A 15190-nucleotide genomic window follows, 5' to 3' on the forward strand; every position below is an offset into this window, starting at 1 on the left:
CTGTGGAGGCGGGCTTTGAGGTTATCTATGCTCAAGCTACCCTCAGTGACCTACACAGTCCCTTCTGTTGCCCGCAGATCAAGATGTAGCCCTCTGGGCTCCTCCAGCACCATGTGTGCCTGCCTGCTGCCATGCTGCCCGCCATGATGCCAATGGACTAAACCTCTGAAACTGTAAGCCAGCCCCAGTTAAATGCTTTCCTTTATGAGAGCTGCCTTGGTCACGGTGTCCCCTCACAGCAATAAAACCCTAACGAGACTGTTTGGGAGACCCTCTTTCCAATGATGGGAAGCTGGAACATTACTTCTCCCTCCGTGACCCTTTAAAACATTTCAGCCCGGCTTGGTTTGTCCATGTCCTATGACTCAGGGATGTGGTGCCTTCAGTAACAGGATCTTACTGTCAGGTTCTGGAGGTTAACCGAGAGCAATGGCAGCAGCCAGTAATGTCTGATGGCTGCCAAGGGCGGGGGCGTTGGTTTTCTTGAGGGATGCAGCCCCATGAGCATCCTTGCTCCAGCAGGATCTCTAACATCTGTGCGGATGGGGGCAACATTGAATGGACTCTGGGCTTTTTAAAGAGCACATGCAGTTATACAGTAATGGCGGCTGTGGTGATAGGGGAGGTCCTGGAGGGAAGGGGAAGGGGAGCGTATGATCAAGATGCTTTATTTGTGTTATAGGTGTGTATATGCATGTCATTATATGTATGTCATTGTCTGCATGAGATTCAAACCGTTAAAAAGAAATTTAGCCTTTGCTGGTCTTGGTTGGTTAGGGGTGCCCTGCTTTGGGATCTCATGTTTTAGGGAAGACAAGCACCGTGTGGGCTTGTTTTACCTTATCTTTTTACATGGGAGAGAGGACAAGTTAGGGGAAAGCGAGTGGGTATATCTTAAAAATATGATCTCAGGCCGTGCGATTCCCACTTTAAAGATATGATAATAGAGGACTCTGGTGCTATGTAATATCCCGCACAGAGAGCAGAGGCGGGAGGCGGGAGGACTCACTGTGTTTGGTAAGTTTGCCTGGAGGGTGAGGTGGAGGTTGGGAGTGGCTGCTTCGATGTCCAGAAAAGAGAGGAGAGCGAGGTGGTGGAAGAGGGACCCAAGGCCAAATGGTTTTAGGGGTTGGAATGCTGAGTGTAAAAAAAGTGGAAGTTTCAGATCCAGCTTAACCATGCTAAACAGGAAGGAGAGACCCCCAAATCCAGAAACCCAACCCTTGCTCAGGAATCAGGAGCCATTTGTCTTACTAGGCGTCTCCCTCTACCCCACTCCCGCCTTGTCCATGGCTGGCTGGCCAGCAGGCACCAATGACCAGCCTGGCTCTGCCTCTCCAGCACTGGGATTGCAAGGACATGTTCATGTCTGGCTCTTTCTCTACATGTGGGTTCAGGGGATTTAATTCAGTGTCCTGGCTGAGCTGTCTCCCCAGCCCCTTCAGAGAGCAGCTAAGTCAGTCATTAGCAGACAACAACTGGTACTTTATCTAACTGCCAGCTAACCATTCCCACCATCCAGTGGGGTGTCTGAGAGCCAACTCAGATGCCACAGCACAAAATCTGAATTGTCCATCACCTTCAACCAGACCCATCTCCTTCACGGCTTCCCTCTCTCAGTTGATGGCAAGCCTTGGAGTCATTCTTCATTCTTTTCCCACCTCCTTCCTCCCAGCAAACCAAGGAGTCTACTAGATCCACTTGCAAAAGACAACCCAACCCCCATCCAGCCCCCATCCAGCTGGGACATCACACCAGCCACCATCAAAGCTCCCTCGCTCAGTCACCATGGTCTCTTACATCAGCTCCCCTCTTCGCCCTCATGCAAATGCCAAGCAACACAGCACAGATCATATTATTTACTCCTTCGCTCTGAATGTATGTGAAAGCCACAGAGGAGCCCCCCTGCTCACTAGCCCATCCTTCTATCCTTAGAACACACCAAATGTGTTCCAACCTCGGGACCTTTGCCCCAACTGTCTGAAACTCTTCTTCCCTGCAGAATGACCCCTTCACTTCCCTCAATCCTTTGCTTCAAGGTCAATTTCTGGGCAAGGTTCACTGACCACTCTGTTTAAAATCACTGGCCTCTCCCATTATCCCTGTTGTTTTCTTTAATTATTTATTTTTTGCTTTATTTTTTGAGACAAGGCGTCATCTAGCGTAGGCTGACTTTGAGCTCACAGTGTAGCCAGAGGTGACCTTGAACTTCTGATGCTTCTGCCTCCTCCTCCTCCTGAGTGCTATAGGCAGGTGCCACTGTATCCACTGCATTAGCGATCCAGCTCAAGGATTTGTGCCTGCTAGGCAAGTGCTGTGCTACATGCCCAGCCAAAAAGTTCTCACACGGGTCTCTCTGCTTTACTATGTCTACCTTCCATCATATAATTCTCCCCACCCCAGGGTACATACACTCTGCAAGGACCACAGCGCTCCTCTTAACTATCTCAAAAGCCAAGAACAGTGCCTGGTACGCAGTGGTAATTCGACATACAGCACTAATTTGTGCAGTGCGTGTACATACAAAATAAATAGGTAAAATTTAAATCACACCAGACAGCCAAGAACTGCCCACCACAGTATCTTCCCTGCATGCCTTTGCTGAATGACCTTGCTTCATAACCCTCTGCTCCCGAGCAGTAATTAACCTGGTGAGTGAGTTTATCCTGGGGCATCTCTCCACAGGGCCCCGGGAAGACTGATCTTTGTTTCTCGTGGGTGTTCCTTCTTAGCCTGAGCTCACCAGGTTCCAGCCCCTTTTTTAGCTGCAGAAATGCTGTCCCACTCATTTACACTGCAGAGTCCCTGGGGAGGGATGCTTATATCTCTCTTTGGGGTAGGCCTGCCATCTGTAAGACCGTGTCCATGACACCACCTCCCCTTCAAGTGCTTTAGAGAGTAGTGCATCAACGATGAAGAGGTCACCTAGCCCACCTTTGACAAAATGTCCAAAGACAACAACACACTAACTCGCCATTGACTGATTCTGAGCCATGAGCTTGGCTCAAGGGGAAAAAAGGCCTCGTGAGAGGTCTCAAACAAGAAGTGCTTCTGTGGGTCAATCTTTTTGGTACTAAATCTTGCTAGATTTGGATTGGGGGAGGCACAGAAAGTGTTCAAACACTGGGTAACATGTTTTAAAGTTAATCATTAATGGGGGCCTTCCCCAACTGAGTACCAAGAAGCATTCTGGTCTCTTTAGTTCCAGACATTAGCAAGAAGATCTCGGACCCTGGGTGAGACAAGCGACATGGGGAGTTCGCTCCGCATCCCTGTTCTCCTGGTTCTGTGCATCTTTATCCAGTCAAGTGCCTGTGGACAAGACGTGGGAACCGGTAAGAGTTTATCTTTTCTCTAGAAATTACTCTTTGTCGAATGTGTTGCAGAGATTAGCGATGTGGGTGGTATCTGCTGCAGAGCACATGAAGTGGTTCTGTTAGTGCCACCCAGGGTACCCAGAGCTGTGCAGCGCTTTCTACAAGGGGCTGGAGTTTCAGAACACTGCGCTGAGGGTAGATGTCGTAAAAAGCCCGTGTAGCCGGCAGTGTGATGTGGACCGGCAGTCCCTTGCGGGTGTGATGTGGACCCTGTGGACGAGTTCCTCAGCAGGCAGGCATCTGGAAGAGCGGGATCTTACTAAGGGTGTGCTTGCATTCCAATTTGCCACCTGGGAGCTCCGTGTGCAATCAGAAGCTCTGTCTCATTGGGCTTGTGGAATCAATCGCCTTTGCTCTCTCTGAAGAGAGGGGAATGTGAGTCCTATCTGTAGTCCTGTCTAAAGCAGAGGTATCATTGCATGTTTTCTAGTCTTTAAATTTTCTCCCAAAGCTTTTCTCCTGGGCTGAAGGAGCCACCAGCAGTCTATCTGTGTAGTCTGCAACTTCATAAACTAGACTGATGGCCAAGGACAGACTGTTATGCTCCGTCAGGCAGATAGAGTCCGGGTTTCTGGCCTGAACGGTGTGTGTTAGGTCATCAAATGGTGAGACTGAAATAACTAAACCATTTGACCAAATTAGACAGGGGTTTGGAATCTTGCTTTTGTGCCCTTTGTCATCAAGAGCTGGTGACCTAGATTGTTTTAAAATTTGGATTGATGGATTGATGCATGCATGCATGGATGGATGGATGGATGCATGGATGGATGGATGTATGCATGCATGCATGAATGGATGAACGGATAGATGGATGGATTTGGAGACAGGGTCTATGAAGCTCAGGTTGGCCTCAACCTCAAGGCTCTCCTAAGCACTGAGGTCAGGCTTGAGCTTCCGCATCTACCAGACACTCAGACTGTTCTTTCCCCAAAGGCTGTGCTTGGGGCTGGAAGGATGGCTCAGGGGTTTTGGTGCAATTGCAGCTCTTCCCGGGGACCCACATTCAGCTCCCAGCAGTCACATCAGGTAGCTTAGTCACAACTGCCCGTAACCCCAGCTCCAAGGGATCCGGCACTCTCTTCTAGTCTCTGCAGACTCTGGCACCCATGTGGTAAGGCAGTCTTAGGGTTTCTATTACTGTGATAAAAACACCATGACCAAAACGAACCTGTGGAGGAAAGGGCTTATTTTAGCTTATATGTCCCACTCACAGTTCATCACGAGGGGAAGACAGGGCAGGATCCTAGAGGCAGGGACTTTATGAGGCAAGGCTTGGGAGGAGCAGGCTGAACGACTTGTTCCCACTCGCTCACAGAACCTGCTTTCTTACAGCATCAAAGACCACCAGCCCAGAAGCGACACCACCCAGGGAGAACCACGCTCTCTCACATCAACTGTCAATCATAAAATGAACCAAGGCTTGCCCGCAGGTCATTCTGATGGTAGCATTTTCCCAGCTGACGTTCCCTCATCACAAATGACGGTAGCTTGTGTCAAGTTGACAAAACTAGCACACACACACACACCAAATCTTAAAAAAAAAAAAAAAATCTATGCTTGAAGAGAGCACCAAAGATTTTGAGAAGCAATGACTTACTAGTAGGGTATGTACCTGAAAATTCCGGAAAGTTTTTTCCCTTATGAAAAATGGCTGTTCTTTTGAATTTATTATTTCATAGCCTAGGTCAGTTATTAATTTCATATGAATTGCTTCTACTTACTGATCATTTTATGTGCCATGTACAATGCTAGTAGCTAGAATTTTGCTTAGATCATCTTATTCCTAATGCCCTGTCTAAAAATACTTCTTACATCATAATTTAGATCTACACCAATAAGATTCTGATAATTTTTGCTCTGTGTTTTTATTGACTTCTACACTTGGATTAAAATGTTAACGTACTAATGGTCGGATGACTCAGATCAGCTTGTAGCAACAGCACTGTCTCTTTCTTGTTGTTCACCGTGTCTGTCAGGGGAGAATAAACATGGAGTCACAGAGTACATGACATTGTCCTCTGTAGAGAGTCAGCCTGGTGATGATGTGACACCAGTTAAATTCTTGTGGAAGCAATGGGGGAATTATAGAATGCATGGATAGTTTTGTCAATTCCTTGGTCCCTCTTTGTACAAAAATGGGGAAGGGGGGGACAAAGGGTTAAGACTAGGAACCAAAACATAATCAATGTTGTTTCCACTTTTCAGGCAGAATTATCTATAGAAGATGGAAATCTATATAAGACAAGTCGGAGAAAGAAGTTAAAAGACAGAAAGAAAGTGTTAATCACTCATATATTCAGTTAACTTTTTTTTTTTTGGAAATTTACTGGGAATCGGGAAGTGTGCAAGTTGATGTAGGACCAATCTGCTCAGAAAGATGTATGAAACTTGCGCGGCTCATTATGTAATTACAGTGTGGCTGCAGACGTCATGGAGGCCAGGGTACAGTCAGACGCGATGAGCAGAGGCAGCCCACATCTAACCTACAGTAGACGGAAGCTTACAGAATTTTCTGGGGGAGGTGCTCTTTAAGCTAAACACTGAAGCTAAGTCTGGATTGGGGAGGGGGTGCTGGGGAGAAAGCAGACTCGGGAGTGCAAAACCACACGTGGCTAGGAAGGCCCCACCTGACGAAAATGCTGACCTTTATTCCCTAGGTTCACAGTGGATCAGGCTTTCCCTGCCTGTATTTGGGTCTATTTTACTGAAATATATATTATATAATATATATATAATAGCATATATATATACATATAATAGCAAAATATCATATCTGTAGTTGCAACACTGGAGAAGCTGAAGCAGGATTAATGTGAGCTTGAGACCAACTTGAGCTTTAGAGTGAGACCCTGTTCTCACAAAAGGAGGGTGGGAAAGGGAGAGAAGGAAGAAGGTGAGGAGGGAAGAAAGAGCCTATATTCTAAGTCCTCAAAGAATTTTCACAAACTGAACTCGCACCCTCATGGTCTCCCTTGGGAACCCCTTAGTCCTTAATGTGTCACTTTGCCTACTGCGGACCTTTCCTTTGTGAGAAAGCTCTCAAGCTCTCCCGTGCCAACCTCCTGTCATGTAGAGCTGAGGGCCATCCGTACATCCATGCTGTAGCTGAGCCACTGGTTTTGCTGATGTCACTGTGTGGCTACAGTGACATCATTTGCTCATTCCACCATCAGGTGCAGACTGCTCTTGCCCCCAAGGCTTGGAAGTGATCCGTGCCAGAGAGGTCTGTCCGCCACCGCCCACACCACCTCAACCTCTCCCTCATGTCTTGGCACTATCTGGATTTTTCTCAACAATCTCCTCATCTTGCTGTATGCCCAGGTCCTGTTTATCTAAAAGCTAGGGAAGTAGCATGGACTAGCAGTGGGGGACCTCAGGAGAGAGGGTGAGAGTCAGGTGGCCTCTGGTCTCAGGAAAGGCAGATTTCTCTTTGTAGAAGGTAAAGCCTTCTGTTGGTGTGAGGCTGGTACAGTTTCTGGGGAAACTGCGAGGCCACCAGCATCCTTCTAGCAAATGATTGTCTTCTACCAGCGTCTCTCAGTGGCATGACTTTGCCCTCCTGGGAACATCTAGCAGTGTCCATAAGCATTCTTCATTGTACATCATGGAGAAAGCACTTCTCCTCCAGCACCTGGAAGGCAGAGGCCAGGGGTGCTACAATCATCCTATTTCACAGGAAGGTCCCACAGCAATGCATCATGGGACCAACAATGCTGGGAGCAAGGAGCTGATATCAACATCATCAAGCTCAGTGGATAAAGCATTTATCACATAAGACCTAAGGACAGAGTCCACATAGAGCTGGTCACGGTAGCACATATCTGTACCTGCAGCTCTCCTGCAGTGAGATGAGCAGGAGAGACAGGAGATCTCCACAAGTTCAGAGACCAGCTAACACGACATGTAAAATGGTGAGCAACAAGGAGAACCTGTCCCAAGCCTACCCCTGAGGTGGCACCCTGACCAACACGACACGCATGTGCGGTGGCCCATGTGCTCCCACACTCATGCACATGCTACTTATGCAGTCTTGGAGCTCAGAAACAAGTGGTTTGTGTTCCTCGTGGGAGTGAGCACGCAGTGGCTCAGAACCCTTCTATCTCTCTCAGGCACACTTCCTGTCTCCAACCCTCCTGGTGCTTAATACCCGTCCCCACACTTAAACAGGAAGCTAAAAATAAAAGTGACAGGATGGCGATGGTAAAGATGAAATTACAGGATTCAAATTACCTCAAGTCTCTTTTCTTATGTGATACCCATCCACTAAGACTTTTTTTGTTTGTGTTTAAAATTTATGAATAAAACAGATTGTGAACTATAAAGTTTAAGAATTTGCTTGGCAAGTAAAAATATAAGTTCACCAGGACTGGTTGCATTGTCTTTCTCTGTGGCCTGGCAAGGCTGCACCCCCCAGGAGAAGGTGATCAGAGAGCCTGTCACTGAGTTCATGCCAGAGACAGCCCCTGCTCCCCTTACTAGGGAACCCACTTAGAGACTGAGTTCGTGAGTTACAACTGAGCTGGGGTTTTAGGTCTTCTCCATGTGTGGTCCTTGGCTGGGTTATCATTCTCTTCAGGGCCTCCAGGGCTCAGGTTTTTTGTTTTTGTTTTTTGTTTGTTTGTTTTTTGGCTCTGTTGGTCTCCTTTTGGAGCTCCTGACCCCTCCAGGTCTTTCTATCTTCCCTTTCATTCGTAAAATTCCATGCCCTCTGCCCAAGGTTTGGCTATGAGTCTCAGCTTCTGCTTCGATACCTTAATCAATAGCGTCTTTGAGAGGCCGTCTGTGGTAGGCTCTTGTCCTGTTTCTGTCTTCTCCTGCTTCCAATGTCTATCACGTTTGTCCTTCTGAATGAGGATTGAGCAGCCTCCCTAGGGTCTTGTTGTTTAGCTTCTTTAGGACTATAGATTTTAGTACGTTTATCCTGTATTATATGTCTAATATCCACTTGCAAGTGAGTACATACCATGTGTGTCTTTCTGCTTCTGGGATACCTCACTCAGGATGATGTTTTTCTAGTTCCCACCATTTGCCTGCAAATTTCATTATTTCCTTGTTTTTAATAGCTGAGAAGTATTCCATTGTGTAAATGTACCACAATTTCTGTATCCATGGGTTAAGGTCAAATAGAAGGGGAGGAGGACCTCCCCTATTGGTGGACTAGAGGAGGGATATAAGGGGAGAAGAGGGAGGAAGGTGGGGTGGGGAAGAGATGAGGAAGGGGGCCACAGCCAGGATATAAATTGAACAAATTGCAATAAATGATAATAATAAAAAAGAAATAAAAAATTTAAGTTTACACCAGAGTATTTTTATTGTATTTGAATATTTTTAAGTTGAAAGTTAATCTTTTTTTAAAAAAACTATGCATTAAAACTAAAGAGTGAGTTGAGAACATACTTACTACTTTTGCATAAATATTACTGAGAATATTTTTATATTATGGAGAGAAGCGAATTAAAATGATCTTTCTTTCTATGTGTCAAGTCCAATGCTTTAGGCAGCCAGCTGAGTGCAATGAAGATGATCTCTCATGGGTGTTCATTTTTCTTCACCACAGCGTGGCATACAATGCAGCCCCCTGTAGAAAAGGAAGTGTGGAGGAGCTCATTCCCAACTCAACTGCCCGTGCAAAGAAGGCACCTGGAGGGGTTGTGTCTGAGTGGAGTCTTGCAGGCTGGCATGGGGGGGGAGGAGAAAACAAGGCATTTCCTGTGCAGAAGCACAGGTCAGAGCTGGTAGTCTGCATGTGTCTTTCAAGTCTGAATATCTTCTGAGAGTAAATTATCTAGGTAGGAGGAGGAAGGGGCAAAGATAGAGATGAAGATGGAGGAGATGGAGGACAAAGAGGAGGGAAAAGAGAAGATGGAGATGAAGGGGATGAGAAAAGAAGATGGAGGAAGAAATAGAGATGGAGGAGAAGATGATGTAGGTAGAGGGAGATCATGTGTGAGCACACACACACACAGGGCCAGTTAACCTGAAACACACTGGAATGACCCACCAGTGACAGGATCGCAGCAATTGCTAAGTCCGTCTTTAAGTTCAAAGGCTGACTACCGAAAGTTGCAGACAGTTTTGGGGTTGGTTTTGATGGTGTTTGGGAATAAATGGCTTATTATTAACCCTGAGATCCTCACAGCTCAGCATGAGGGATCTTTATTCAGCCCAGGAAATGGGTTTCAGAGTCCCAACTCTGCCCAAGGTAACACCACGGCTGTGTGTGGATTGTGTTTTGAGCGGGGGATAGAGAGAGGTTCTTTACCGCTTGGTAAAGGTTACCTCTCGATAAACTGTGAAAGGGACCTAGGACCTCAAAAAGAAAGCTCAAGGATAATTTATCTTGCTGCTTTTAAAAATAAGCGTAAAGAAATCTGACATGAAATAGCAGGGCAGGAAAATAGGATGGAATATCTAACATGATGAATCATTCTATGTATTTTACCAGAGGTTGGAAGTTTGTTTAAAAGTACACGGCGTTTTAAAGCCATGGTGTGCTCTTTGGGCAGGAGAGAGATTTTAGTGCATAAGAAGAAAGGAAAGAAGGAGGGGAAGAAAAGAGAAAGAAGTGGGAGGGAGGGAGAGAGGCAGGCTGGCAGGCAGGCGGGCTGATTACCTACAATTAGCCTAAGCCCAAGTCTGGGAGGTGTCTCAGTGGTTGCCTAGCATATCATCATGTCTGATCCCCAACTGGGGAGGAGGTAAGTTAGTGTTTGGTTTGTCCTGACATGAGAGCCACTGAAACAGAGGGACCTTGCACTGACAATTGAGACCTGTCACCTTCACCCATCTTGGCAGGCCCAGCCAGCCTCAGATTACTGCCCCAGGAGTTTTGCTGATTATAATTCCCCACTTGTAACACTGTTAGAGGAGGTAGGCAAAAATGCAGCTCAGGGCCCAGATGAACATACCCACAGTTCCACAGTATCCGGGGACCAGCCCCCAGCATTCTACAGAAATCCCCCTTCCTCTGCAAGAGACTCTTCTTCGTGCTGGCAAACGCCCTGGCCTTGCAGCCCAGTGGGACCAGAACCCTGCTGATGGGTGTCATCTAGATGGGACAGGTGGAGGACGGAGGACTTTCACCCTGCCCGCCTTCCACGGACACCTAGCACTGTACAGGCCGAAACTGAAGAGCCACTGAAGGCCTTGGGTCTGCAAACTGACCTAAAAACACAAATCACCCAGAGAGAGCCCAGCCAAATGCCAAAATTGGGTATCTAGATTCTCCCTCCGGTCTTCCCCTCCCTCTGCCCTATTTAACACACCAGCTGCCATGCTGGGCACTACAGACGACTCAGCAGGAAGACAGGCTGCCCTGATTTAGGCCTGGTCCACAGACAGAGCAGAGCGGTCTCAAATACATCCTCCAAGATCATATTTCCGGTACGGACGGAGCCTACACAGGGCAAAGGGGCCAACCGTTCTCACTGCCAGGAAGGTGGCTGGCCACCAGCTCCAAGGAGGGTGTCCATTTTAGAGTGGAGCCTTCCCAGTAATATTAACTGGGTCCAGCCTGCCAGAAAATAGAGTTAGCAAGCGGAGGGCAGGACATCCGGACTCCTGCCAAAGGGGCTTCAGCCACAGTGAGAGATCCAATCCTGCATGGGGCAGAGGAGCCCCAGTAACTGTCGGGGTCACTCTCAGGCACAGGGGTGGGGCCAAGAGGAAAACTAGTCATTGAAGAGCCAACTGAAGGGATCTCAGGGTACCTGCGGGACTGCTCCAAAAAAGGTGCAGCTCTCGGTCACTGCCACTAGGGGGCGCGGTGACGTCTCCTTGGTCTCTGAAAAAAGCAAAGCTATTAGATCAAGCTACCATTCTCTGTTTACAGATCTACTTCCGGAAACACAACTTTTATTTTTCCCAGTGGGACTGGGGAGGGAGACGGAGGAGGAAATAAAGAGACTCAAAAGGAAGAAGGGGTGGCCTTCTTGCATACATTTTTTCACCCACTTTCATATCCACGCACACCAGCTCACATACAGGATCCGCTACCCAGGAGAGTGGCATGGGTTTAGGAAAACATGTAGGTGACAACACAAGCCATGCTTAAGTTCCCACACTGAGCAAGAAAAGGCCAGTATGCTTAACTCAATGTTTCCTGTCATTATAATTGTGTGAGATTATATTTGTTTGAAGGGTTGAAAGAGAAAACATTGGAAGAAAAAGGCACAGAAGTAGCCCTACTTCCAGTGCGTTTATATCTGAATTTTATCTATTCCAATTTTTTATGTGCTATATAGTACAGCTACCTTAATGATCCGAATGACTTAAAATTACATCAGCTTCACCAGGTAGAATGAGGGGTTTGAACATAACTGTGGGACTCTGGAAATACCTGGGGAATTAGTTAAAATAAGATCCCTGGAGGCTGGAGAGATGGAGCAGAGGTTCGCAGCACTCACTGCTCTCTCAAAGACCCGAGGAAGGTTCCCAGCACACACACTGTATCACTCAAAAGTGCCTATAACCAGTTCTAGGGGGTTAACACCCCCTTCTGGCCTCTTTTAGGCACTCCTCATGTGTGCATGCGTGCATGCAGAGGACCCAGCTCGGACCCACACAGGGTCTGAGTTTGTCACTTCAGTCTCTGTGCAATCCCAGGAGGCCTGCTTAGTTGGTACTGTGAGCAATGTGCTCATGATGTCCTTACCCCTGTGGACCCTACTCTCAGGATGTCGTGTATGCGAGAAGAGATGCTTTAAAAAAACAAACAAACAAACAAACAAACAAAAACCCTGGTCTTATCTGCAAAGCTCTGAACTCAATGGCCTGGAGTACAGCTGGAAATCGGCATTTTGATGATGTTCCAAGAGATGACACTAGGGTGCTGTCCTGATTCCATTTCTCTTGCTACAATCAAATATCCTGATAAAAGCATCGTATGGAAGAAAGATGTTTACTCAGCATATAACTCAAGGTTTGTCTCCATAATTACATGTTGTGTTGTGCAGCTCAGAGCAGCCAATCACATTGCACCACTGCTGAAAGCACAAAGAAATCAGTGCGCCCATGCTGCTGGCCCACCTGCTTGCTTTCTCTGCTCTTACACGGCACAGGACCCTCTACTAAGGAACAGTGCCGCCCACGGTGGGATGGATCTTCCCATGTCGTTTAACCATCAAGACAGTCTCCAACAGATATACCCGCCGGCCAACCTGCTCTAGACAATTTCTCAGTCAGGATTCTCTTTCCTGGTGATCCCAGATTGCGTCAAGTTGACACTTAAAAAACTAACCGTCACAGTTAAAGGCAACCGAGACCCACTAGAAAAACCCAGTCAGTGGAGGAGCTGCCATGGGCCCCTATCTCCAGCCTTCCACGATGAATACTTCCCACAGAACCCCAAGGCAAACCTGGCTTCACCCCTAACTCCAACCTGAAAAGCTTGGAACCCGTATGCATTGCTTCTGTCTACTGGCCTCCCACCCCAGTAGCTGTCACACAGGTGGCTTCTATTTATACTGGCTTCTTCATGATGTCTTATGCATGTGCATAAGATATTTTGATCATATTTCATCCCCAATACATTTTCTCTTTTCTTATCCTTCTTCCAGCCCTCCTGATTCCCTGTCATCTTCCCAACTAGTCCTTTATTGACATTTGAGCTTGTTTGTATGTGTGTGTGTGTGTGTGATTTATTAGGTTGAATTTCATTAGCTTGCCAACAGCAGCAAGGGTGAGAAGTTACTTACAGGATCATGGTCAATTTGTTAGTGGCTATACCACTGAAAAATAACATCTCTCCTTCACCCAGAAACCACCAACTACCTATAAATCCTCATAGAATGCTAGACATCATGAGGTCCACTCCTATCTCCATGAAAGAATGGTGAATAGGCCCAATTTTTCATATACATATATTAAATCCAAAGTATTCATGAAAATGTGTTCTTCCAAACTAAAGCATCTGCAAGCTGAAAAGAAAGTATTTCTTGAAGAGACGCTTCAGGGCTGAGGCTCACTGGTGATGAGCAGAGAAACTGTCACAACTCTAAGCCACTCCTTTCCAGCTCTGCAAATACACTTGAGGGCATTCTTTTCACATGAGCTGGGCATTAGCAGAGCCGGGCAGGGCCCAGGAGAAGGAATGGCCTGCATAATTGTACAAAACTTTCTGATGTCAGATGTTCCAACTCCCTAGTTCTAAAAGGAATCAACATGGTGAAAGAAAAAAAATCTACTAATTGATATTGAAACATAAAATCGACAGCATCAAATAGCATTATCAACCACTCACTGCACTCCAAGTTCCAAGGTCAGGACAAAAATCGCCATTTCATTTACCACAGAGCTTCAGTTTAACAGAGACTCCGGCTCTTAGAAGAGTCTGTGTGCGACACTTTCAATTCAGTGTGATAAGTGTATAAATTTATGTTGTGAGGAGAGTTCTGAGGGAAGAACCTTTCAGCTAAGAAGGCATTTTAGAGACGTATTCTGCTACGTGTGTAGCAGTGTGTGTGTGTGAGTGTGTGTGTATCTGTGTGTGTGTGTTTGTATCTGTGTGTGTGTGTGTTTGTAGTATTTGCCTGCTTGTATCCCTGTGTACCATGTGCAGACAGTGCCCAAGAAGGCCAGAAGATGGCATCAGATCCCCTGGAACTGGCAATGCAGACAGATGTGAGCTGCCTCGTAGGTTCTGGGAACTGAACCCAGGTCCTCTGCAAGAACAGCCAGTGCTCCTAGCCACTGAGCCATCTCTCCAGCCCCCTGGTTCTAGTCATGATGGAAAAGAGGTGGAAGAATATTATAAGGAAAAAGTATGAACCAGTCTTGATTTGAAGGGTTGAAAAAATGAGAATGAAATTGAGACTCTGTGAGACTTAGGTATGGCCCAGAGTAAGACACGGTAAAAGAAGCGAGCAGAATCAAGGACCCTCAAGAGCTGAACCCTGACCCTGAGGCTGTGTTGACTAGATGCAGGTTGGCATTTGAGAAGGGGGAGGTACAGCTTGCTAGCCGCCGCCTCAGGCTGCCGGAGAGCCTTATCTCCCAGCCTGCCTGAAACCCTGGCCACTCCCTTCAGGGGAGCACCCATATCACCGTGAAAGTGCAGGGGTGTGGTCCTCTACCCAGCAGTTTTGCAATCTCATTGGGCTCTCGCACACATTTTTGGCTCTTCCTTCAAAGCAAGCCCCAGCTTTGGACAGATCTCTGAAGCACTCTTGCTCATTGCTCTCCCAAGTCAGGGGATTCCCATGAAACTTAACCCGCATCACATGAGGAATCTTCCATCTTAAAATTTGTTTGCTGGGAAAAGAGAACTATGTGCAGATTCCACACCAAACTAGCTTACTGACCAACAGCAATTTCACGTTGAGAGGCCTGCATTAACACTTAGAGTTTCCCACAGTCAGGAAGGAGAGAGGGGTGAATGCTGGTACATGACTCCATTTTGATTGCTCTTTTTTTGGTCAGTCTGGGACCCAAGGCTACGGGATGACGCTGCCCATATTTAGGGTTGGTATCCCTACCTCAATTATCCGGGTCTAAAACTCCCTCACAGCCATGCCCAGAGGTTTGTCTAGGTGATTCTAGATCCTATCAAATTGACAGTCTTAACCATCACAACAAGGAAGGCCTCTAGGGATGAAACTGGTATTATGTACAAGGGAGGTTTCTTTGGCTTACTTCAGCAAGAAAAGGGGAGCCCTAGGACTGCCTGGTGGGAGGGCTTGGGGCTGCTTATGAGAACTGGGCTTGTGTCAATAAGTCTAAGGAGGGCATGGTAAGCAGAGGATTCCACAAAGTCCAAGGCCAGGTAATCATTGACTAATTGCTAAAGTAAGTCAAGCATAATCTCATAGGTGAGG

General features: G+C 46.9%; 1 protein-coding gene across 3 annotated transcripts in view; it reads left to right on the top strand.

Moving 5' to 3' along the window:
- Lipc (lipase C, hepatic type) overlaps window positions 1-15190 on the top strand; it is a 144227-nt gene that overhangs the window by 14114 nt on the left and 114923 nt on the right. For 2 of the 3 annotated variants that reach the window (XM_060384811.1, XM_060384813.1), the window contains exons 1-2: window positions 155-173; window positions 3203-3335. In XM_060384811.1, the coding sequence (XP_060240794.1) occupies window positions 3251-3335 (85 nt within the window). In that variant the 5' untranslated portion in view covers window positions 155-173; window positions 3203-3250. Of the gene's footprint in view, window positions 1-154; window positions 174-3202; window positions 3336-15190 lie in introns of those variants that run through there. The other variant, XM_060384812.1, reaches the window with a different exon arrangement.

The sequence above is a fragment of the Meriones unguiculatus genome, chromosome 6 (assembly GCF_030254825.1).
Source record: "Meriones unguiculatus strain TT.TT164.6M chromosome 6, Bangor_MerUng_6.1, whole genome shotgun sequence".
NCBI lineage: Eukaryota > Metazoa > Chordata > Mammalia > Rodentia > Muridae > Meriones > Meriones unguiculatus.